We start from the raw sequence: 24,675 nt of genomic DNA, 5'->3' as shown, positions 1-24,675 counted from the left end.
CAAGTCAGTAAATTTAGCTCCATAAAATGCTTCCTATTTGAAAGCAGATGTATTTATATCGGAAAAAGTGAGATACAAGTCGATATTTCATCATAACTCAGATCATAAAACTCCCAGACCTACAACAGAGTTTTATTTTCTACTTTTCCGAAAGGAAATTCTTTTGTATGCTTATTCACATTTCATACATTAAATATGCCTACAGAAAACCTACATCACCATTGCCAGGTACTTGAAAGTGAACACGAGGCGTGAAGAGATTTTAAAAACCCTTCATAAATATGGAGATTTAATCTGTCATATGGAAATCATAACTTTGAAGAAATTCAGAAATACATGTTTTATTTCAGGTTTTAAGATTTTTCATATCCAAGGGCAGGGAATGATGTGCTTTGAATGATGTAATTCTGTTTTGGTGCGACCATTACTAGTGTAGGTCTTTTTATTTATTTTTTTATTTTTACTATGGTATATTACAGATATTCACACATTTTATAGTAATATTTGTGTATTTATTTATAAATGACATTCATAAGGTTTTAGGTCAGCTTTAGACGGGCAATTATCAGTGTAAGAAAGGGAGTATATGCACTGTGACTATTTCCTTATACTCCTATGCATCCAATGGGTTGTTAAAGAGTCTTCTACTAGTAGATATGAGCTGATAGAAACATGCAAAACATTATATTACTGGCTGTAAGCTTTTTTCTATGAGAGTGGTTAGTGGATATTACTTATATTAACCCCACTTGTGATAAAATTAAAGGGTGTCCCCCACTGACTTCTTCAGTCGTTACCTTGCTTGATCCACATCTCTCCAGATATGCAAATAAAGAGAGACCTGTCAATCCAAACTATCAGGAAAAGGAGATATCCACAAGACTACCTATTCTCCAAGGTGCTGCCTTGTTTTCTAAACTATTATTTCTTTAAAATGCTAAAATAATTTATAACTATTAAAGAAAGGCTATAAAAAGGGTTAAATATACTGTATATTTAATAGTCTCACTATCTCTTCATCATCATCGATATTAAAACACTCTATGGTTCTACTGAAAATGATATGTTAGAGAAAAGTCAACAAAGTCAGTAGCTAACATGTACCATCTGTGGTTTTTCAAAGAGCATCTGTCACCAACATGTTGTCTATAGACCAGTTATTATAGGGTCTCAAATATATTCTGTTCTATGTCACTGTGATTTCCTTACAGTGCACTTAAATTCATCTAGAATACATTGAAATGAATATACACTAGGAGGTCCCACCCATGCTCAGTCTTAAAATACGGGATTAATCAAGACTGGTTGATCAATTTAGCTTATACACCATACTCTTTCTAATCTCCTGCTCCATGTTCAGACTTATTCAGTGCTAGCCATTTACAGTCATTGGGGGAGATTTATCAAAAATTGTGTAAAGTGAAACTGGCTCAGTTGCCACTAGCAACCAATCAGATTCCACCTTTCATTTTTCAAAGAATCTGTGAGGAATGAAAGGTGGAATCTGATTGGTTGCTAGGGGCAACTGAGCCAGTTCCACTGTACACCAGTTTGATATATGTCCCCCATTAACCTCAAAGTGAAAATTAAAGGGGTACTCCAGGGGTACTTTTAATCAAGCCTTCCAGTACTTAATCCCTTTCCAATGTATTCCAGTGTATTCTTTTCAATTTGATAGGGTGATCTATGCTGCCACCTCTGTCTGTGTAAGAGCAGGAGAGGTTTTCTATGGAGATTTTCTACTACTAGTTCCTAACAGAAGTGGAAGCAGGGATCACAGTGTCAGACTGGAAAAAATACACCACTTCCTCCAGGGCATACAGTAGCTGATAAGTACTGGAAGTCTTGAGATTTTGAAATAGAAGTAAATTACAAATCCACATTACTGCATTTTGGATGTGTTTTTTATCTGATTTTCTAAAATGATGGCATATAGGACACATTTATACTATGATTTGCAGTAGCATAGCACAATTTGTGCAGCAATTTCAGGAAAATTTGGTCAAAAACCAAAACACACACACACAAACACACTTACATAAAAAATACTATGTGAACAAAGCCTCAGGGAAGGTGTATACTATAAATAATATGTCCCTAATCCTCTAGATATAGCAGCATTCAGATTTGGGTGGGGCGGAGACTCAATAAGCACTAAGTTTTATGTGGGTCTTACTGGTGATCACACGTTGTAGCCGTAACACATGGATGCTTCTGTGCTGGAAATATACAGATGGCACTGTAGGACTAATGATGCTGAGTACACATGATATGCACAAAGAAAATTGTAGTGCCTCTAAAGGCTATGTTCACACAACATAATATTTCAGTACTTTACTGCAGGGGTGGCACTGGATTGAAGTCAATGCAATGCCACCTTCTGTATTCACACATAGTTTTTTTTTTAACACCCATTCTTTAGAAAGGGCGTTAAAATTATGTACATGCCTATTATTTCCGGCAGCTGTCCATCAACAACATCTGGATATACAGCAATAACTGCTCACAAAATGTAAAGTTGGCCTGTGGCCGCACTTTACATTGAAGTGAATGACTAATTGATTTGCGGGTACACCCGATGGTGCCCACAAGTTAATTGTAAAAAAAAAAGACCGTTCCTGCTGCGGACACCTCTGGATCGGCTTCAGGAGTGTCCTGATTGCAGCCCGGCGGCCAGCAGTTAAACAGCGTCCGTTAAACTAAGTGTGAACATAGCCAAATAATGTATATCATTAACTTGAATATCCACAAAGAAATATATAATAAACTAATACTTATACCCCAAATATTGGTGAAAAAGACAATTTAAGGCTATGTTCACACGTTGTAAGACACCGGCCGGTGACAGATGAGATCATCCCGGCCGATACTGCCGTTCTCTAGCGCCGCTGAATTCTGATATGCCAAACACTCCATTGTGAGCACTGACATGGTTTCTTGTGGCACCGCTAGGGATCCCGGCCGAAGTGTATAGCATGTGTATACACTCCAGCCAGGATCCTATGCTTGCAAAACAACGTATGTGCTGTATAAATCACGGCCTTTTTTTCAACAGTCGTGATTTCTACAACACATACGTTGTGTGAGCATAGCCTAAGGCTATGTTCACACGCTGTACAAACAACAGACGTTAATCATGATCATTAATTCCGCCTGTAGTTAGAGTTAAACAAAGGCTGTTTACACGGAATGGCCATTGTTTATACAATGTGTGAACATAGCCTAAAAAGAAAAGTGATAAAAATAAGAATGTAGTATTCCTTATTCTGTTGTAAGTTTAGGTTAAGGCTATGTTCACACACAGTATTTTGCTAAGTCTTTTGTTCAGTCTTTTTTCAACCAAAACCAGGAGTGGGTTGAAAACACAGAAAGGCTATGTTCACACAACATCAAAAATAGAGAAAAGGCGGCTGATTCTGATATTTTAAAAATGTCCCTTATTGCCGTGATTTAACTGACTACAATGGCAATGCACTGAAGTCAATGGAAAGACGGACGTCCTATGCACAGAATGTATTGAATAATGAATGTTTTTACTGCTGACGTCAAAATAATGAACATGATAATTATTTTTGGACGTCTTTTGCAAACAGCGGACATTTTGTATTAGTTGTTCGCACATAGTTTTTTTTTTTTCACCATTCTTTCTCCCTTTATACTATTACATTTAATAGCCACACCCAAAGGCCAATTAGTAACCCAAACTAGAATAATGTACCAACAGCCGTCATTGCACTCTAGACAGTTAAATGACATCCGTTATTTTAGACTCAAAATGACGGACATAATTTTAAACAGAGCTGAAAAAAACTTGTGAACATATCCGAACTGTACAAATCTTTCCATTAGAACTTTACCCTATCACTTCCACTCATGGTTTTGGTTGAAAAAAGACTGACAAAAATACTATGTGTTAGCCTTAAACAATAATTTTAGCATGCAGCAGGTTAAAACAATAGTACAACCTAATAAATGGTAAACGAACAGAGGCTATGTTCACACATAATATTTACCCTCAGTCTTTTTTATGGTTATTTTTAGTAACAATGGCTGTCTTTGTGCAAATAACGTTCATTGTTTTTTAAATAATGGACGTTATCTGCTCAACGACTGTTGCTATGAAAGACGAGCGGCATTTTTACATAGCGTGAACCTAGCCAAGGTGCAAATCTTTCCATTATAATTTTGCCCTGTCAAATACTATATGTGAACATAGCCTTACACTGCCCTAGTCTCTTTCTGCCTATGCCATTATATGTGACAATACAATTCCTTGGCTATGTTTTCTGAACTACAGACTTTATTAAAAACCAGTATGAAAAGACTAAGCCAAATTGCAACAAACGACCTCTGAATACATAAACTGAAATATGTTACATCTTTCTTTTATAAAATGTAATAAAAATAGCAATTACAATATCGATAAATGGCAAATGCTGGCAGGCAATAGTGTGTTCCAGCTGATTATACTACCGTATGCAGTACTGTCCACGTGAAGCACTGCAGTCTTTATAGGCACTGTAACATTCACAGGTAAATCCAGACTAAAAGCTGCTCCGCGTAGTTTCTTTTCAACTTGTCCCTCAAATGAAAATGAACTCATGAGCACATGAGTGTTAGAGATACAGCCCCTTTCCTTGTATTATAAACAGGAAATCCAACCCAATAAAGGGTCAAGCTGAGTATTTTCTATGGTTTTGGTCCATTACTCTGCCCAAAATGACTATAACAGCGTTTAACAACTCAGTGTCTTTTCCAAGAGAGGAGATGGTGGCCTCTTAAAAGACTATAAAATGAATTTGTCCGAGTTTAATTGTGACTTTCAATAAAAATTGGAAAAGCAGTAAAATGAGAGAAGCTCACTTTATAACCAGCTTCTCTTGGAACAGTGTCATAAATAAAGTTCCAGAGGTTTTATTGCAGTTCATTGTGCCTTGTGGAGAAAACATTGAACAATAAAGGTGACCGATGCAGCAGGGAAGTCATTTTAATTTTAAACTGTCGACCATGTTGGTGATTAAATGCTTTGGAGGTCTCCCAGGACAGTGCTTCACAAGGTCCCCGCCACTGTCCACATTTGAAAAGTAGACATTTTCAACAAGTAATGTCAAAGCATGAAGGAAATATTTAATGTAAAACAAGAAATGTAACTGGAAATATCAACGGGAAGAAAAAAAAAATTAATTTTAAACAAATCTAATTATGTGACAAAAGCATGAATTCAAAATCTATTTTAAAGGGGAACTTCACATAATGATTTTTTTTTCTATTAAAAGTACATTAAAAGTAATATAGATGTGTCTATACAATGTATCTGTGCGGTTCTGCCACACTGGTAGTTGAAAGAAATCAATGAAGTGAAGAAAAATGGCATCTGTGTGTGTTTGCTGAGCACAGGCTGATGATGCAGACAGGGGGCAGGGCGTGATGTCACAGGAGGCTTGGCTGGATTCCCCAATCCACTGAGTGATCCATCATCTCTGACTGGCCAGAATCACGTGCAGCAAGGACTGTGGACTGTGATGAACAGCTGAAGGGAACCAGTGCATTCTGAAACAAGTACTGCATTCTGTGAACTGCTCAACCAGGAAGTACAGAAATACAATACAGAACAAACCCCCCAAAACAAATAGATTTTTGGTAGTTTCAAAACTGGGGTAGATAGGTAAGTAATGAGTTATGCTTTTGCAGAAGTTTCGTTTTTTTTACCTCGACCCAGAGTTCCCCTTTAACTAAAATTGCCTTAAGGACTGGGCCATTTTTCATTTTCGCATTTTCGGTTTTTCCTCCTCGCCTTCTAAGAGACATAACTCTTTTATTTTTCAATCTACAGGGGCATGTGGGGGCTTGTTTTTGTCAGGAACAGGTGTACTTTCTAATGGCTCTCTTCAATTCACCGTAAAATAAATGATGGGACCCCTATAATATCATTATGGATAAAAAAAAATTCCACACATTTTGGGGGGTTTCCTTCTTTACAGTATGCACTTTATTGTAAAATTGTCATGCTCTCTTTATTCTATAGGTCAGTCTGTCATTAAGGGGTTTAAATTTTCATCTAGCTAATGGTACACATAGGGTAAATAAAAACAACAGAGGGATTCCTTAATGCTGGTGCACCCATAAAGCATTGTGTCAGCCTCTTTTTCAGTGGTTTTTCATGAATAGGTTATTCAACTCAAACACCACATTTATGTGCAATGAACTTATGTCTGAAAAAGGGCATGAGCAGCTGACAATTTGTTGATAGGTTTGTCAGTGTACTTTATATAGTGAGTAAGGTTAGTACAAGGCGTTCTGTGGTCTTAAAATATATGATTTGCCTCCTGCTTAATAAAGACAACAATTAGGAAGGTTTTTTTTTTTTATAATACAGAAGTGCTCTTGTAATTTTCTACTTCCACTGTTTTGATATACATGTAACTGATTTGTTTCACCTTTATTAAAAATCATCAGAAAATTAATTTTGTATTTAAAAGATGCTAGTGGGCTATGAAAAGGGAAAAACATACTCATATGCCCCCAATCCCCCCAAATGCCATGCTCATTATTAGGTGCCTCCTGCTTTCTTCATGACACGAAGAAACTAGGGATGGTCCGAACCCGAAGTCTCGGTAATGATTCCCGCTGTCTGCCCGGTCCGTGCAGCGGCGGATCCAGCGGGAGGACCTCCTGGAAAACTGGAATACAGCCATAGCCATAGGCTGTATCCCAGTTTTCCAGGCGGTCCTCCCGCTGTATCCACCTGCTCCACAGAGCGGGCAGACAGCGGGAATCTGATGCCGAGCGTTCGGGCTCATATGAACCCGAACCTCGGAGGGTTCGGACCATCCCTACAAGAAACTACATGTTCAACCAATCACCACCCTTACTTTTATTTTTCATCTTATCTTGAGCTCCTTTAAAAAGAAAATTCATTCTTCAGCCAACCCCTTTAATTTATAAGGGGTCAGGATGAGAAAACAGCAATTCTGCCAATAATTTTGTTTTTCATGTAATTGAAGTGGCAGATGATCACCTACTTTGCCAGTATTTAAATCAGTAGTATTATTATCATTTATTTAACCCCTTAGTGCTGCAGCTAGTTTGGGCCTTAAAGTGTCACTGTCGTGATTTTTTTTTTGCAGAAATCAATAGTCCAGGCGATTTTAAGAAACTTTGTAATTGGGTTTATTATCCGAAAAATGCATTTTTATCATGAAAAAGCAGTTTGAAGCTCTCCCCCCTGTCTTCATTGTTCTCCTATGGAGAGAGCTAAAGAAAAGACCAAAACAGGACAACAAAGAGTTAATCTACAAATCCCTCACGGTATATCTCCTGTGACAGTCACCAGTGACCTGTCTGAGCTCGGATTACAGCTGTCACCCAGCTCCGTGCCTGTAATCCTCTGTTATCTGCTTTCTGCTGCCGACTAACTCCCTCCTTCCTCCTCCCCCCTCCCCTCTCCCTAGAGCAGACAGGGGATGTCTCCTGCAACAAGTCACAATTTTCAGATTTTTCAGAGTGGATGAAAAAGAGGAAGGAGGGGGGGACCTGGGAAAAGGCTTTTTACATGCAGATAATGGCAGATTTGGCTAATAAACCCAATTACAAAGTTTCTTAAAATCGCCTGGACTATTGATTTCTGCAAAAAGAAAAAATACGACAGTGACTCTTTAATGACCATGCTAATTTTTCAAAATCTGACCTGTCTCACTTTATGCTCTTATAGCTCAGTGATGCTTTAACGTATGCTAGCGATTCTGAGATTATTTTTTCGTCACATATGGCACTTTATGTTAGTGGCAAAATTTGGTCACTACTTTGTGTGTTTTTTGTGAAAAACATCAAAATATCATGAAAATTTTAAAAAATTAGCATTTTATGAACTTTGAAATTCTCTGCTTCTAAAAAAAGAACGTCGTAGCACATAAATTAGTTACTAAGTCACATTACCAATATGTCTTCTTTATTCTGGCATAATTTGGTAAACATATTTTACTTTTTTAGGGTGTTATGGGGCTTAGAAATTTATCAGCAAATTATCACATTTTCGTGAAAGTTTCCAAAACTGATTTTTTTAGGGACCAGTTCTTTTTTTAAATGGATTTAGAAGTCTGGTATCCTAAAACCCCCCATAAGTGACCCTATTTTGGAAACTACACACCTTAAAGAATTAATCTAGGGGTATAATGAGCATTTTAACCCTACAGGGGCTGGAGGAAAGTATTCACAATTAGGCAGTAAAAAAATGGAAAATTAAAATTTTCCAATAATATATACGTTTAGATTAAAGTTTCTCATTTTCAAAAGGAACATGAGAGAAAAAGCACCCCAAAATTTGTAAAGCAAGTTCTCTTGAGTACAATGGTACCCCATATGTGGGCGTAAACCACTGTATGGGCACACAGCGGGGCTCAGAAGGGAAGGAGCGCCAATTAGCTTTTCCAATGCAAATTTTGCTGAAGAAGTTTCTAAACGCCAGGTGTGTTTGCAGTGACCCTGTAGTGTCAGCAGAGAAAAAAAAAACCATAAGTCACCCCATTTTGGAAAGTGCACCCCTCAAAGAATTCATTTTGGGGTGAGGTGACCATTTTGACCCCAAATGTATTACAGGAAAGTATTCAAAAGAAGACAGTAAAAATGAAAAACTCGAATTCTTCCAATAATATGTCCGTTTAGTTTGAAATTTCTCAATTTCACGAGGAACAAGAGGAAAAAAAGTACCCCAAAATTTGTAAAGCAGGTTCTCCTGAGTACAATGGTACCCCATATGTGGGCGTAAACTACTGTATGGGCACACAGGAGGGCTCAGAAGGGAAGGAGCGCCAATTAGCTTTTTCAATGCAGATTTTGCTGCAGAAGTTTCCGAGCGCCAGGTGCGTTTGCAGTGCCTCTATAGTGCCATCAGAGTAAAATCTCGCCATAAGTCACCCCATTTTGGAAAGTGCACCCCTCTAAGAATTCATCTTGGTGTGTGGTGACCATTTTGACCCCACAGGTATTAGAGGAAAGTATTCAAAATTAGACAGTAAAAATGAAAAATTTTTCCAATATTATGTTCTTTTAATTTGAAATTTCTCAATTTTATGAGGAACAAGAGAAAAAAAGTACCCCAAAATTTGTAACACAGGTTCTCCTGAGTGAAAAGGTACCTCATATGTGGGCATAAACCACTGCTTGGGCACACAGGAGGGCTCAAAAGGAAAGGAGCGCCAATTAGCTTTTTCAATGCAGATTTTGCTGAAGAAGTTTCCGAGCGCCAGGTGCGTTTGCAGTGCCCCTGTAGTGTCCGCAGAGTAAAATCTCCCAATAAGTCACTCCATTTTGGAAAGTGCACCCCTCAAAGAATTAATTTTGGGGTGTGGTGAGCATTTTGACCCCACAGGTATTAGAGGAAAGTATTCAAAATAGACAGTAAAAATGAAAAACTCGAATTTTTCCAATAATATGTTCCTTTAGTTTGAAATGTCTCAATTTCACGAGGAACAGGAGAGAAATGTCACCCCAATATATGTAACGCAGGTTCTCCATAGTAGAACGGTACCCCATATGTGGGCATAAACCACTGTATGGGCACACAGCTGGGCTCAGAAGGGAAGGAGCGCCAATTAGCATTTTCAGTGCAGATTTTTCTGAAGAAGTTTCTGAGCGCCAGGTGCGTTTGCAGAGCCCCTGTAGTGTCAGCAGAATAGATTCCCCCCAAAAGTCACCCCATTTTGGAAAGTGCACCCCTCAAAGAATTCATATTGGGGTGTGGTGACCATTTTTACCCCACATATATTAGAGGAAAGTATTCAAAATTGGCCAGTAAAAATGAAAAACTCTAATTTTTTCAATAATTTGTTGGTTTAGTTTTAAATTTCTCAATTTGATGAGGAACAGGAGAGAAAACGTACCAAAAAATCTGTAACGCAGGTTCTTCTGAGTAAAACGGTACCTCATATGTGGGCATAAACCACTGTATGGGCACACAGCAGGGCTCAGAAGGGAAGGAGCGCCAATTTACTGGAGCAAAACCGCAGCTAGTAATGGTTATTAGAATAGCGCAGTTACTAAAATAAAATAAAAAAATGAGATTACAGGTAATGTGGGGTGGTTACGGACAGCCTGGGGTGGTTATGGGCAACCTGAGGTAGTTACGGGTAATCTGGGGTGGTTACGGACAACATGGGGTGGTCACGGGCAACCTGCTGTGGTTACGGCAACCTGGGGTGGTTACAGGCAAAGTGGGGTGGTAACAGGCAACGTGTGGTGGTTATGGGCAACATGTGGTGGTCACGGGCAACCTGCTGTGGTTACGGCAATGTGGGGTGGTTACAGGCAACGTGGGGTGGTTACGGGCAACGTGGGGTGGTTACGGGCAACCTGCTGTGCTTACAGACAATCTGGGGTGGTTACGGGAAACGTGTGGTGGTTACGGGCAACCTGCAGTGCTTACAGACAATCTGGGGTGGATACGGGCAACGTGGGGTGGTTACGGGCAACCTGCAGTGCTTACAGACAATCTGGGGTGGTTACGGGCAACATGGGGTGGTTACGGGCAATGTGGGGTTTACGGATAAACTGAAGTTCTTATAGGCAATCTGGGGTGGGTACCTGTAATCTGGCATGGGCACCGCAATCTGGAGGGGGTCATTGGCAATTTGGGGTTGTCAGAGGCGATGTGTGGTGGTCAGAGGCTACGTGTGGTGGTCAGAGGCGACGTGGCGTGGTCAGAGGCGACGTGGCGTGGTCAGAGGCGACGTGTGGTGGTCAGAGGCTACGTGCGGTGGTCAGAGGCATCGTGGCGTGGTCAGAGGCAACGTGCAGGCGGTTACGTGCAATCTGGGGGGTTACATGTAATTTGGCGTGATTACAGGGAACCTGGGGGGGTTATGTGCAACCTGGAAGGGTTACAGACAATCTGGGATTGTTACTGATAAACTGAAGTGCTTATAGGTAATCTGGGGTGGGTACATGTAATTTGGGGTGGTTACGGGCAATCTGGAGGGGGTCACTGGCAATTTGGGGTGGTTACGGGCAATGTGCGGTGGTTACGGGCAATGTGCAGTGGTTACAGGCAACGTACAGTGGTTACGGGCAACGTGCGGTGGTTACGGGCAACGTGCGGTGGTTACGGGCAACGTGCATTGGTTACGGGCAACGTGCATTGGTTACGGGCAACGTGCGGTGGTTACGGGCAATGTGCGATGGTTACGGGCAACGTGCGGTGGTTACGGGCAACGTGCGGTTGTTATGAGCAACGTGCAGTGGTTACGGGTAATCTGGGGGGGGGTAGGGGTAATTTGGGAGTAAACTGCAATTATTACTATAATAAAAAGTGTGTGTTTTATTTTTTTGTATGTTTGTCACTTTTTGTACTTTACACATTCATTTTCACTGTATTACTATGATTACTGTGATATTTTCTATCACAGTAATCATAGTTCAGTGACAGAGACCAAATTGGTCTCTGTCACTTTAAATTTTCAGAGTTGGCTGGTTGTGGAGCGCATACACACTTCATAACCAGCCAGGACGCCGAAGAGGAAGGAGCTCCAGGATCAGGTAACGTATAAGGGGTAGGGGGGGTGACTGGGGGAGGGGTTGACAGGGGGGGTGGGGGGCGACTTGGGGGGTGGGGGGACATCACTTTTTATCCCCTGTCACCAATCATTCATGGTGACAGGGGATAAAAAGTGCCGGGAGCACATAGTATATATACTATATATAGTATATACCACTGATCGCTTGTACCGGGACCACACAGGGGGGGTCCCGATGACTGCCCCATGCTCTCCGCTACCTCCGGTGGCGGAAAGCATGGGGCTTTCATTCATTTTAACTTTTCCATCGCTGTGAACAGACATTAGTTTGTTCACAGCGATGGCGGCGGCCATCTTGGAAATGATGGCCGCTGGGGGAGGGGGGTTAGTGATCGCCCTACTAGGGGGGCTGATCTGAGGTCTGGGGGACACTTATTTCATCTCCCCCCGCCGTAGATTCACGGCAGGGGGAGATGAAAGGCGGCGGCGGCACAGGTAATCCCCTTTACCGACGGCCGCCGATATAACGTAAATAGCGGCGATCGTCGGTTGGGGGGGGGCCAGGACGGACCCCACACACTGCCCCAACCCCTCAGCTACCTCCGGTAGCTGGGGGGATGGGGTGGGGGCCGTCCCGGCCCCGCAGCCTTATTCTCTGCCATCGCCGTAAAAAGCTGATGGCAGCAGAATAAGGACCCTTAGTGACCGCCTTAAAAAGCCATATCAGCGGTCACTAAGAGGTTAAAAAGTTGTTGCTGTTGTTATTATTATCATTATTATTAATATTATTATTATTATTACTACCAGTTTTGTAGTGGTAAGACTTTACAATGACAGGGTGGCAAAATGATGGATATTTTATTGAATATCTAAGCACTATGAACAAATTAGTAAGGGCCCTATTATACAGAGTGATAATTGGCCAAATCAGGCTGATTTGACAGATTATCGCTCCATATAATAAAGAGAACGATCAGGCGATGAAATGATCATCAGCTGATTGTTTCTTTAGGTCCACACCTAAAGCCATTGGGCGTCGGACACGCTTCACTACTGTAATAATGACGGCTGATGATTGTAGTAGAAAATAATAAAGTAATAACTCACCTTTCCACGTTCCCTCATGCCCTTGGGCCTTCCACAGTGTCCTTTGAGGCCCCTGAGGACACCAGGGAAGGACCAAGGACACCAGGGAAAATGGGACATCTTTTTAAATTGGAAAAAACGGATGCCTACATTTTTTAAACGCAGTGTAAACATATCCTGAATATATTTTACAAAAATAGTCTGTTTCACATTTGTAGAATGAACACAAATTTAGATGTGTATTACTGTCAATGTAAATATGCTGCATACAGTCAGGAATTAATTACTAAGTTTTGAACATGAAAGGGATTATATTTGATTTTAAAGAAACTGTTTTCACTAAACAGAAATGTATTTCCAAATGATGTGAAAACCACATAGCAATGTAGTAATGTTACAGCTCCTTGTGCAATTATGTAAGTGCTTATTATTCAAAACAAGGAAAATATCAAGGGTCCAATTTACTAAATACCAGCACAGAACACTCGTAATTATTTGCAGAGGTAAGTACCACTCCATAACAAGTTTAGAAACATGATTTCTATGTAATAGGAGAATACCATCAAAGCACGCTCACTGAAGCCCTTTTAATTATCTGATCAGAGCGGTTTTAATATTCTGCTAGGTAAATGCAATCATGAAGAGAATGTCATAAATGAACATTATTATTTTGGCAATCATATTTTGACTCGTTGTATGAAGAATCTGTAGCATTGTGCTCAAAAATGAGAGTCACTGACTACTCTGGACACCCTTGATCTAGTTTTTTGAGAAGGACAATACAGGACTACTATGGCAACAGTTAGAGTCCTGCAGTATTACTTTTAAAACCTGTCTGACCTTTGAGGCTGTTAAATAAAAAACGGGGGTCTTGGATTCCTTGTGGTACATCCCATTTAGGCTCCTGGGCCCCAATGCAAGTTTGCACCAAAGTACCCCACCTATGGGCTATGTTCTCGCTAAAAAGAAAAGAAAAGGGGTCCACTTTTTCTTTTTAAAATAACATCCGTTATTACTACATTTTAATTGACTTCAATGGAATGCATTGAAATCTGTGGAATGACGGCCGCCCAATATATTAAATAATGAACGTAGTTTGCACAGACATCAAATTAATGTTTATGAGGATTTTCATTTTTTAGTTGTTCACATGCATTCTTATTTTAAGCTGTCCTTTCACCGTCTTTACTGTTAAATTCAATGGACCTTCAAATAAGAACCACACCCAAAAGGGCCTGAACTAGAACAATGTACCAACAGCCATCATTGTAATGACGGCTTCCAAAGCTAGAGACGGCTGAACCCAAAATGATGGATATCATTTTGAAAAATAAATAAACGGACAGAAAAAACGTCATGTGGACATAGGGAACCCACCCTCTTCCCCTATGACAGTCACCCTAAATACTTTTTGCCAAAAATTGTTTGCTGTTTAAAAACTATCCTTTCTAAGATTATCATATGTTCACCCTTTCTAAACATTCATGCATGGTGTGAGGTTTCTAGTTTATCATAGCAACATGATTTTTAGACACCTTAGGGGAGATTTATCAAATGGTGTAAAATTTAGACAGGTGCAAACTGGCCACAGCAACTAATCACAGCTCAGCTTCCAGCTCTGGCGAAAGGAAAGAGGAGCTGTGATTGGTTGCTGTGGGCAGTTTGCACCAGTGTAAATTTTACACCCTTTGATAAATCTCTCCCTATGTCACTAAATGATTAGAGTAAATACAGTGGAAAAGATGAGATTGCCTTAAAAGTGGTTTTAGGGTATGTGCACACTACGGAACATCCGCCGCGGATTCCACGCATCATTGTATGGTTTGCCAGATTTTGCCGTCCGCTCGAAGAATGAACCCGCTCATTCTTTAGGCAGATGGCAGAATCTGGCAAACCACAGAATGAAGCCTATGGTAGCAGCAGAGATATGTGTGGCCGCGAGCTACGGAATCCGCAACTGGTGTTCTGTCAGGATTCCGTTGTGTGCACATACCCTTACATAGGGCAGTTTGTGCCACAAACAGAAGTGGATTCAAACAGGATAGAAAATAGAAAGGGAGGACTTCCCTTTCTTGTTGGATCCACTTCTGGTTTTGGCACAAAAACTGCTGTGTGTGAAGCCAGCATTATAGAGCTTTTTACTGCCAGTTTTGCAGGTTTGACTAAATGTCTGCCAGGCCAATTTTGTAAGTGTATTTCATATGTATAAAAGTGATATGACAACAAAAATATGAAAATCAAAGTCATAAATGATAAAACCCCCTCACTTTATATTTATGATTTCTTACACAGCAATGTAAAAAATAAAACTCCCTAGTTTATATACCTTAGAAACTTGTTCAGGTCGCCATGCTTCATATATTCAAACACCATGATAAGTGGATCTCCATCACCACACACTCCATAGAACTTGACAATGTGGTCATGCTGTAAGTTGGTAAGGAGTTCTGCCTCTCTTTGGAAGTCTTTGCGTGCTGCCATTGTAGGGTCTTTCAAAGCCTGAAGAGTTAAAGATAAAAATCAACAGTCCATCAGTTGTTATAGTTTTCAGCTAGATTTATGTAAAACATTTGTCAACCGCCTAAATAAAGAATTTACAAATAACATAGTTTGGTATTGGGTGTGATATCTAAGTTCAAGGGCTACGACCAATATTATTGTCTGCATAGTTTACAGTTTATAGTAAATGTGATGGTTAATTAAAGTGGTTTTCCTATTGTATTGAAAATGTTACTTCTTCTAACCCTTCTAACAATAAAAATGCACTTGTCAAGCAACTTTTTGCCATGGCTCAACTTCTTTAAGGCCTCCTTTAAGCTTTAATGGACACAGTGGATTCCGGCCTTAAGGGCCACACCAATTTTCATTTTTGTATTTTCGTTTTTCACTCCTCGCCTTCTAAGAGCCATAGCACTTTTACTTTTCCATCTCCAGGGCTGTTTGGGATGTAATTTTTTGGCATCATAACATTTAGTTTTTATTAGTATCACATATGTTAATTTTTAAAATATTTTTCTATATTTGTTCCTGATATATAATGTAGCAAAAAATATATTGATAAACTTTGACAGTAGCACATAAAAATATGCCAAACATCACTAGATACTCAAAGCCTCCATTACACATTTCATTCAGCAGCAGTAAATGGAACCAGCCATTGCATTAAGGGCACCAACTGAGGGAGATGACTTTAACCCCTTGCCTCTGCAGACTGTTTTGGCATTAATGCCCAGGGCCTATTTTTTCAAATCTGACCTGTCTCTCTGTCTAAGTAATAACTGCGATGCTTTTAATTATCACGGTTATTCTGAGACTGTTTTTTTTCGTGACATATTCCTCTTTACGTTTGTGGTATACTTTGGTTGATACATTCAGTAGTTTTTTGTAAAAAAAAAAAAAACATTTGCGCAAAAACTTAAAAACTTGATGTTTCTTTATATTCAAAAGCCGATGACAATGATCCAATGATTGCGCCTTTAGGTCCTGACATAACATCATCAGCCTACGGCTGTAAAGATAGTAATAAACAATAAATACCTGTCTGTGCTCCCTGATGTGCTGCTAGCTCCGGGCCACTCCTGGCAGTGTCTAAAGTGACAGGCCACTCAGCCAATCACCACAATAGTGCTGTGGCAAGTGATTTGCTCAGTGGCCGAAGCTAGCAAGACACCAGGAAATGCAGAAAGGTATGCATAGTTTATTTTACAAGGACTTCACAGACATCACTAACAATGTAAGCATTAAACAAGTGTTGCTTGCATCAAGTAATCGAGCTGTGTAATACAGCCCTAAGTTTACACTAAGCCTTTAGCAAATCTGCCCTTTTGTTTGTAGACCCTAAATGATTTTGAAATCAACTTTAAGCTAACAGCTGGGGGAGATTAATCAAATTGGAGTGATGTAGAATTGGCTCAGTTGCCCCTAGCAACCAATCAGATTTCAATTTTCTTTCCTCACAGATTATTTGAAAAATAAAAGGTGGAATCTGATTGGTTGCAGGTGGCAACTATGACAATTCAACTTTACACCAATTTGATAAATCTACCTACTGCTCTTAGTATTTTAACCCCCCCTCCTCCAAAAAAAATATATTAAAAAAATAAATACATACATAAATACACTGCACAAAAAATGCTGCCCCTCCGCCATCTGTTTTTCATCCGCTACAAAAAAAACGGATGACAAATCTCATTTTAGTGTATGTTAAAAAAAATTAATGTGTTTTGATCCTTTTTTTTTTTTTTTTTCTATAATGGAAGCTAAAGGAAAAAAGGGATCAAAACGGATGCACACACATGCATCCATATTTGGTCTACTTTTTCATCCATTTTTTGTAAAAATAGATGGAAAAAAGGTAGTATGAACCCTCTCTAATCTTTGTATGGCCTAATCTCCCAGGTTAAGCTTTCATCACGGTGACTGTGCTCACTCACTTTAAGTCCTCTCTTCACTCTGTAGCTCCCAAGCGGAGAACCCATCCCTATGAAGTTTCTATACCCTGTCCCTTAAGGATAACTGTCTTACATGTATGGTTGTAGTAAAAGGCCTGATTGTAGAAGAGATCTCCAGAAGATAGAATCGGAATAGTATTGGTAAGTAATAATAATGTTAATGGAGTCAACATTAAATACAGTCTTGAGAATAACCCAAGGTAGTCGTTGATTTTGTTTGCTATGAGGCTGTAAAGACAGCATTTAGACAACAAGATACATACATTAGATGTGCTAATTTATTTTTAATATTCCTCTCTGTTCTCCTGCTGTGCTTAGTAGCTGATAGATGATATACAATTTATAGTTTATTCACTGAGGTATAATTAGGTAAGATATATTGCTTTGTATACAGGTTTTCTCTAAGCATTTTTTCACTTTATAGCATTTTTTTTAATGGTAAAATCCTACTTTTTTTTATAATTAAGACATTATGATTTGTTTATATGATGGATGAAAATCAAACCTGTGCGATCATAAAATGTAAAACATCTCTGGAATAAGCTTTGTCCTAGCTTGGAGATACAAACTCTCAAAAGAGTACGATCCAGATTTATTGTATTCATAATCTTAAAACCCATCGACTCTCTGAGTCTTATTTGGCAGTTTGTATTCTTCTTGGAATTGCTTTTTATTTCCATAAAAGTCTATGATATGCCAGAAACCCACACTTCACTAAGTCTCATATTTTCATGTAGTTTTATGCTGATTTGGATCATGATCTGTGAAAGTACATTTTTAATCCCAGCTTTAAATCTGTCAAGACTACATAAAGGGAGTTGATTTCTTTACAAACTTATTGCTTCAGGGCCTCAGAGTCTATTCGTTACAACAGGGTAACTGGTCCTTCCACTGGTTAAAGATGCTATTAAATCATGCGTAACATACAAGTGTAAATTGTAGCGGTCACAGGAAAAAATTAATTTGCTTCCACTCAAAACCTTTTCCGCAACCTTATGCACAGTGCTATAAGGAATATGTTCAATGCTTTATTTTTCTATTATGATAATAATGGAAATGTAGTGGTTATTTGTGAAATGCATGCAGATTTTCAAGTAAAGAAATTTTTTAGCATTAGAAAACAAACTATAAGACAAACTCTAAACCTTGGTTTAGACAACTAAAAACAGGGGGGGGGGGGGGATTCATGTTAATTAAATTCCCCTGGTGGTCTAAGGCAGTGGAGGAGTCAATGCAGTGAAGGGCTATGTTAACACAACATTTTTTTCTCTCCATTTCTGAAAAGAAAAAATGAAGTCTGTCATTTTGGGTACAAAACGACGGCCATCATTTTGCTGTTTGGCTGCCCATCAGTGCAATGGCGGCTGTTGGTACATTATTCTAGTTTGGGCAGACAATGTCTGTCATTTTATACACTTTGGGGGAGATTTATTAAACTGGTGTAAAGTAGAATTGTCTTAGTTGCCCCTAACAACCAATCAGATTCCACCTTTCATTTTTCAAAGAATCTTTGAGGAATGAAAAGTGGAATCTGATTGGTTGTTAGGGGCAACTGATCCAGTTCTACTTTACATCAGTATGATAAATCTCCCCCTGTGTGCATTGGATGTCCATCATTTCATTGACTTCAATGCATTGCAGTCAATTAAATTGTGACTTTTTAAATAGAAAACGTAGCTGCCTTTTTTTCTTTTTCTAACGTTGTGTCATTAGCATAGCATTGCAAGATTTTATGAAAGCAATTGGACTTTCCCATTGTAAATATTTAGCAATGAGTCCTTTATATATAGCCTTATGTGTCAGGACTGGCAGGTGTAAACAAGACAAGAGACAGTGGGCCCTAGATCTGAACCCACCCACTGTCACCTGCCTACTTGCCTCAGTCGACCCTAGGCGGTCGCGGACAACCACGAAGACATTCCCTACACTACGTAAGTGAACACACAGAACAGTACAGACAGACAAACACAATAAAGAGTAATGGAACAAGCCAGGTCAAACCACACGGACAACGAAGTACAAAATCAGCAACACAACGGGATAGTCAAAAGTCAGGCGGAGGTCAGAACACGGGTACGTCAGGCAGAAAAGGAATAGGACGGGGTTCGCAGGAGTAGGACAAGGGGAGCTGGGACCAGGAGTGAACCTAAATAACCGGCACTGGAACTCTGTCTTTGCTTTGCTTTATACTGAGCAAGAGCCTGGTCCGAATCCTCATTGGACCGGCGCTCTGATTCTTCAGGCTGCAGACAGGCAGAGAAACCAGTCAATCAGAGAGACCAGACAGCTGTAAAATCAAGCACAGAAGCTTCTCAGCTTAACTCCTGCATGTCCGGAAGCTGAGAAGCAATCAGGTGTGGTACACAAAAGCCAAACACCAGGCCCAGTTCAGACAAGGCTACTGCAGATTCCTGACAGTACCCCCCCTCTTATGAGGGGCCTCAGGACCCTTATTGAACAGACCTGGCTTAGACGGATTCTGGGCATGGTATCGTCGGACCAAGTGAGGATTCGGACCGGGCTCTTGCTCAGTATAAAGCAAAGCAAATACAGAGTTCCAACGCCGGTTATTTAGGTTCACTCCTGGTCCCAGCTCCCCTTGTCCTACTCCTGCGAACCCCGTCCTATTCCTTTTCTGCCTGACGTACCCGTGTTCTGACCTCCGCCTGACTTTTGACTATCCCGTTGTGTTGCTGATTTTGTACTTCGTTGTCCGTGTGGTTTGACCTGGCTTGTTCCATTACTCTTTATTGTGTTTGTCTGTCTGTACTGTTCTGTGTGTTCACTTACGTAGTGTAGGGAATGTCTTCGTGGTTGTCCGCGACCGCCTAGGGTCGACTGAGGCAAGTAGGCAGGTGACAGTGGGTGGGTTCAGATCTAGGGCCCACTGTCTCTTGTCTTGTTTACACCTGCCAGTCCTGACAGATTAATCGGCCAACTGTTGTTTTTGCCTCATGGAGAACCGGACCGCCATGTCTAATATTGTGGACCAATTGCAGTGGCTCAATACTATGGTGCAGGAGCTAGCTGTAAGGGTCCAGGAGCAGGAGACAGCCCCACAACAACTTACGGTGACCTCCCCAGTACCTCCTGAACCGCCCGTCCAGCTTCCCGATAAATTCTCAGGGGACAGGAGAAAGTTCCTGGCCTTTCGGGAGGGATGTAAGCTGTTTTTTAGGTTACGCCCCCGCTCCTCCGGAGATGAGGCCCAGAAGGTGGGCATAGTCATGTCCCTACTCCAAGGGCCACCACAAGAATGGGCTTTTTCCTTACCACCTGCCGCACCTGAGCTGCTTACCGTAGACCAGTTTTTTGCGGCTTTGGGGTTATTATATGATGACCCGGACAGTGCTGCCAATGCTGAGCGTCTGTTGACGGGGTTGAGGCAGGGCAGACGACCTGTAGAGGAGTACTGTTCTGAGTTTAGACAGTGGAGCGGTCTCTCCACTTGGAATGACTCAGCCCTCAGATTCCAGTTTCGTGCGGGGTTGAGTGACCGACTTAAGGACATGCTGGTGGCTTACCCCACCCCTGACTCACTCGAGGAGAGTATGACATTGGCCATCAGAGTTGACCGACGTTTGAGGGACAGACAGCGAGAAAGAGGTACTCCTGACCTCCCAAGAACCTCATTGCCTCTAGTCTTCTACCCTAAACCATCCCCTCCTGTTACACCCACGCCAGAAGAACCAATGCAGGTGGATTCCACTGACTCCAAGGTCAGACGCAAGCATCGGCTACAGAACAATCTCTGTCTGTACTGTGGGAAGACAGGTCATCGGGTTCGTCAGTGTTCGTCCAGGCCAGGACCACCAGCGGAAAAACTCCAGTGCCTGAGAGACTATCGAGGGGGTCTCTCAGGCGCACAGGTAACCTTCAAAGATAAATTGCTGTTACCTATTTCTCTGGTATTGGGAAATAAAAATATTAATGGGTATGCCCAGATCGACTCTGGCGCTTCTGCGAATTTTATTAACCCCATGTTTTTTTCAGGCTTGGAGGTATGTCCTCTACTACTTCAGCATCCAATTAACGTCACTGGAGCAGATTCTGCCCCCTTTTCTCAAGGTGACGTACGGTATATGACCCCATGTCTAAAGGTCAAGGTGGGGTCTGTCCATATTGAGAACCTCGAGTTCCTTCTTATGCATAACTTGTCCTCTGATGTTATTTTGGGATTGCCCTGGCTGGAAACACATAACCCGGTCTTTGATTGGTCCAGCAGGGAACTTGTTCGGTGGGGACCTGGGTGCGCTTCTCACTGTATTGCTGTGTCTCTTGCGGAATGCTCCCCGGGGGAGGGGGAGATTCTGGAATTCTTGTCTGATTATTTTGATGTGTTCGACGAAAAAGCGGTGGACGGGTTGCCACCCCATAGACCGTATGATTGTGCTATTGATTTAGTTCCCGGTGCCAAATACCCTCGAGGTCGAATTTTTAATTTGTCTTGCCCTGAGAGAGAAGCTATGCGAGAGTACATAAAGGACAGCCTACGCAAGGGCCACATACGTCCGTCCTCTTCTCCTCTGGGGGCAGGGTTCTTTTTTGTGGGCAAAAAAGACGGGGGTCTCCGGCCATGTATTGACTACCGGGAACTTAACAAGATTACTGTTAAAAATCAACATCCATTGCCGTTAATTCCTGATCTCTTTAACCAAATCGTGGGTGCTAAGTGGTTTTCCAAGGTTGATTTGCGGGGGGCTTATAATTTAATTAGAATCAGAGAAGGTGACGAGTGGAAGACTGCCTTTAATACCCCAGAGGGCCACTTCGAGTATCTGATGATGCCCTTTGGGTTATGCAATGCCCCGGCAGTCTTCCAACACTTTGTCAATGACATCTTCCGTGAGCATCTTGGACGCTTTCTTGTGGTCTATCTTGATGATATTTTGATTTTCTCCTCAGATTGGTCGTCTCACGTGAGGCATGTTCGTACTGTGATGGAGCTTCTGAGACAAAATAACCTATGTGCCAAGTTGTCAAAATGCCAATTCGGTATCCAGGAGGTCTCATTTCTGGGCTATAACATTACTCCCAATTCATTTGGTATGGATCCACTTAAAGTAGCAGCTATTAAAAAGTGGGAACGACCTAACAACCTAAAGGCCTTACAAAGGTTTTTGGGTTTTGCGAATTATTATAGAAAATTCATTAAAGGGTTCTCAATCATCGCCAAACACCAGGCCCAGTTCAGACAAGGCTACTGCAGATTCCTGACACTTATGTTTTTGTGTATATCCACTGTATTCTCTTTTGTCGGTCTTGTCCCCTCATTGTGCTGGAGAAAATGTCTGCTGGTCCCTTCTAAATACCTGTATATATCTGTATATACCATACTTTCTTATCAAATAGCAGGGGTCCAGATGAAGCCGCACAGTCTGTAAAACAGCCCTCACCAGCACCTGTGTTTGTTACACCAACAAATGTCTGAGGACTGGATTAAATAATACTTGGTGAGTGCCATCCTATTCATTTTTTAATTGTTGTCTTTACACTTTTAGGCCTGGTTCACACGCTGTATGACACCAGCCGTTCTGTGACCCAGCTGTGTCACAGAATGGATGGTGTCAGTGAAGATCATCCCGGCCGGTACTGCAGAACCAGCCGGATGAACTTCATTTTTACTTAATTGGGATGCGGGTGCATCCTTGTGCGCCCTCATCCCAATTCACTATAGCACACAATGGAAAGTGTGGCCAGAGCCGCACTTTCCATTGTGTGAGCTGTCAGTTCTGTGTGGCCACTATTCAATGAATAGCAGCCGCAAAAAAATGACATGTCAGTTTTTCATGCGCCCGCTAAGACTCCCAGCCGGAGTGTATACTATGGGGAAGATTTATCAAACATGGTGTAAAGTGAAACTGGCTCAGTTGCCCCTAGCAACCAATAAGATTTCACCTTTCATTTTCCAAAGAGTAAGAAATGAAAAGTGGAACATGATTGGTTGCTAGGGGCAACTGAACCAGTTTAGCAAATTGGCAATAACGGCCTTGATTAATAGAAAATTTACGTTGTGTGAACTTATAAGATAGAGTACCATCTATTATATATATATATATATATATATATATATATATATATATATATATATAAATATATATATATAAATATATATATATATATATATATATATATATATTGGAACCTGCATTTTTTACTCCTGAACCTAAAACTTGTACTTGTATTGCTATTTGCATATCTTGCCTAGGTCTATGGTCTCACCCTGACAGTAGTCCAATTTTCTAAATAGACTGTATAAAAACTGGGCATGTGGCTCTCTAAAATTGAGAAATACTTAGTTCACCATATAACAGGAAGCAGAATGACAAGAAAGCAGCGGGTAATTGCCGAGTTTATTTGAGCTATTGTTTTGAAAGTAACAATGTGTCATTTTCAATATAGTATCTCTGTGAAGCTTGTAATTTAATAAACAAAAGATCAATACTATTTTGCGCTGTAAGTAAAAAAGCTGACTGGCAAGCAGTATCTTTTAATTATTAATCATTGTATGGAACTGAGAGCCCTAATGACAGCAGCATGCCATACATATCTAGCAGGGCACAGGCCGTGAAATGCAAAATACAGAAGGTTCTTATTACACAGAGGAGCTGGTGTTAGAGTGATTAGACAGAGACGAGCATCCGTAGGATGGAAACATCAGTCAGCATTGTTAATCTAAAGATTCCCTGCTATGAATAATAACTTCAGAACATCAGATTTCTGGCGTCAATCAGACTCAAACTGCAAATACTAGGTCCCATGTGGTCCGATAGCACTGGCTACAGCACTGCCAAGTGGATCGTACACTAGAGAAGGGACATGATCAGAGTCAAGACTGTTTATGGCTTCAGCGTAGGATACTCAGCCATCTGTTTCCATCTTTGTACAGTCTGAGGCTATCTCCCCAGCACATCATTGGAAAGGCTTCTTCCTCTGTTTACAATAATAGTAGCTATTTTTTGTGCTCCATGTATTTGCTGCTATTACTTTGATGTTATAAGAGATGTATGGTATTGTGATTCTGTCTGCTGCATAACATAAGGCAATGAGATGCATCACTCAATATTTGGATGTTATTTATTTACTGTATTGTCTTCTCATGGCTCATGTTATTGTTAGTGGTGCTAAATATAATGGGCTTCAATAAGCTTTGTAACAGTCCACTTAACCAAAGATAGAAATTTTGGCTTCACAGTATGATTTCAAAGAGCATTTATAGTTACCTAACATCATTTAACCTCTCGATGGGTTGCATATTGTGGGTCTTACACTTAAGGCCCTATTTCACAGAACAATAATCGCCCCGTGGAATAGGTGGCAACGATCAGCCGACAACATTCATGTCGGCTGATCGTTGAAGTCGTTTGTGCTTCAACATGTTGAAAGACAAACAACTCATACAGCAGCGATATGGTGCCGTTGCTCTGTGGAATAGGAGCAGCCTGGACAATCAGTGATCTCCCGGGCAGCCCTCCCTCAGCTCCCCCCGGCCCTCCCCGGACTCACCCACTCACTGCCGCATGCAATAGCGGCAGCAAAAAGCGGGGATTGCTCCTCACTGTGGGCCCGTGGAATAGGGCCTAATGAACTGATTAAACAGCTGAAAAAATTTTTAAAGATTCAAGAATTCT

At 40.8% G+C, this 24,675-nt stretch overlaps 1 protein-coding gene across 2 annotated transcripts in view; it reads right to left on the bottom strand.

Moving 5' to 3' along the window:
• NTRK3 (neurotrophic receptor tyrosine kinase 3) overlaps positions 1–24,675 on the bottom strand; it is a 480,773-nt gene that overhangs the window by 28,662 nt on the left and 427,436 nt on the right. For both annotated transcript variants that reach the window (XM_069984884.1, XM_069984879.1), the window contains one exon: positions 14,920–15,092. In XM_069984884.1, the coding sequence (XP_069840985.1) occupies positions 14,920–15,092 (173 nt within the window). The remainder of the gene's footprint in view (positions 1–14,919; positions 15,093–24,675) is intronic.

Source organism: Dendropsophus ebraccatus, chromosome 1 (genome assembly GCF_027789765.1).
Source record: "Dendropsophus ebraccatus isolate aDenEbr1 chromosome 1, aDenEbr1.pat, whole genome shotgun sequence".
Taxonomy (NCBI): Eukaryota; Metazoa; Chordata; class Amphibia; order Anura; family Hylidae; genus Dendropsophus; species Dendropsophus ebraccatus.
The sequence above is the reverse complement of the archived record's forward strand: the minus strand, read 5'-3'. Positions and strand labels throughout refer to the sequence as shown.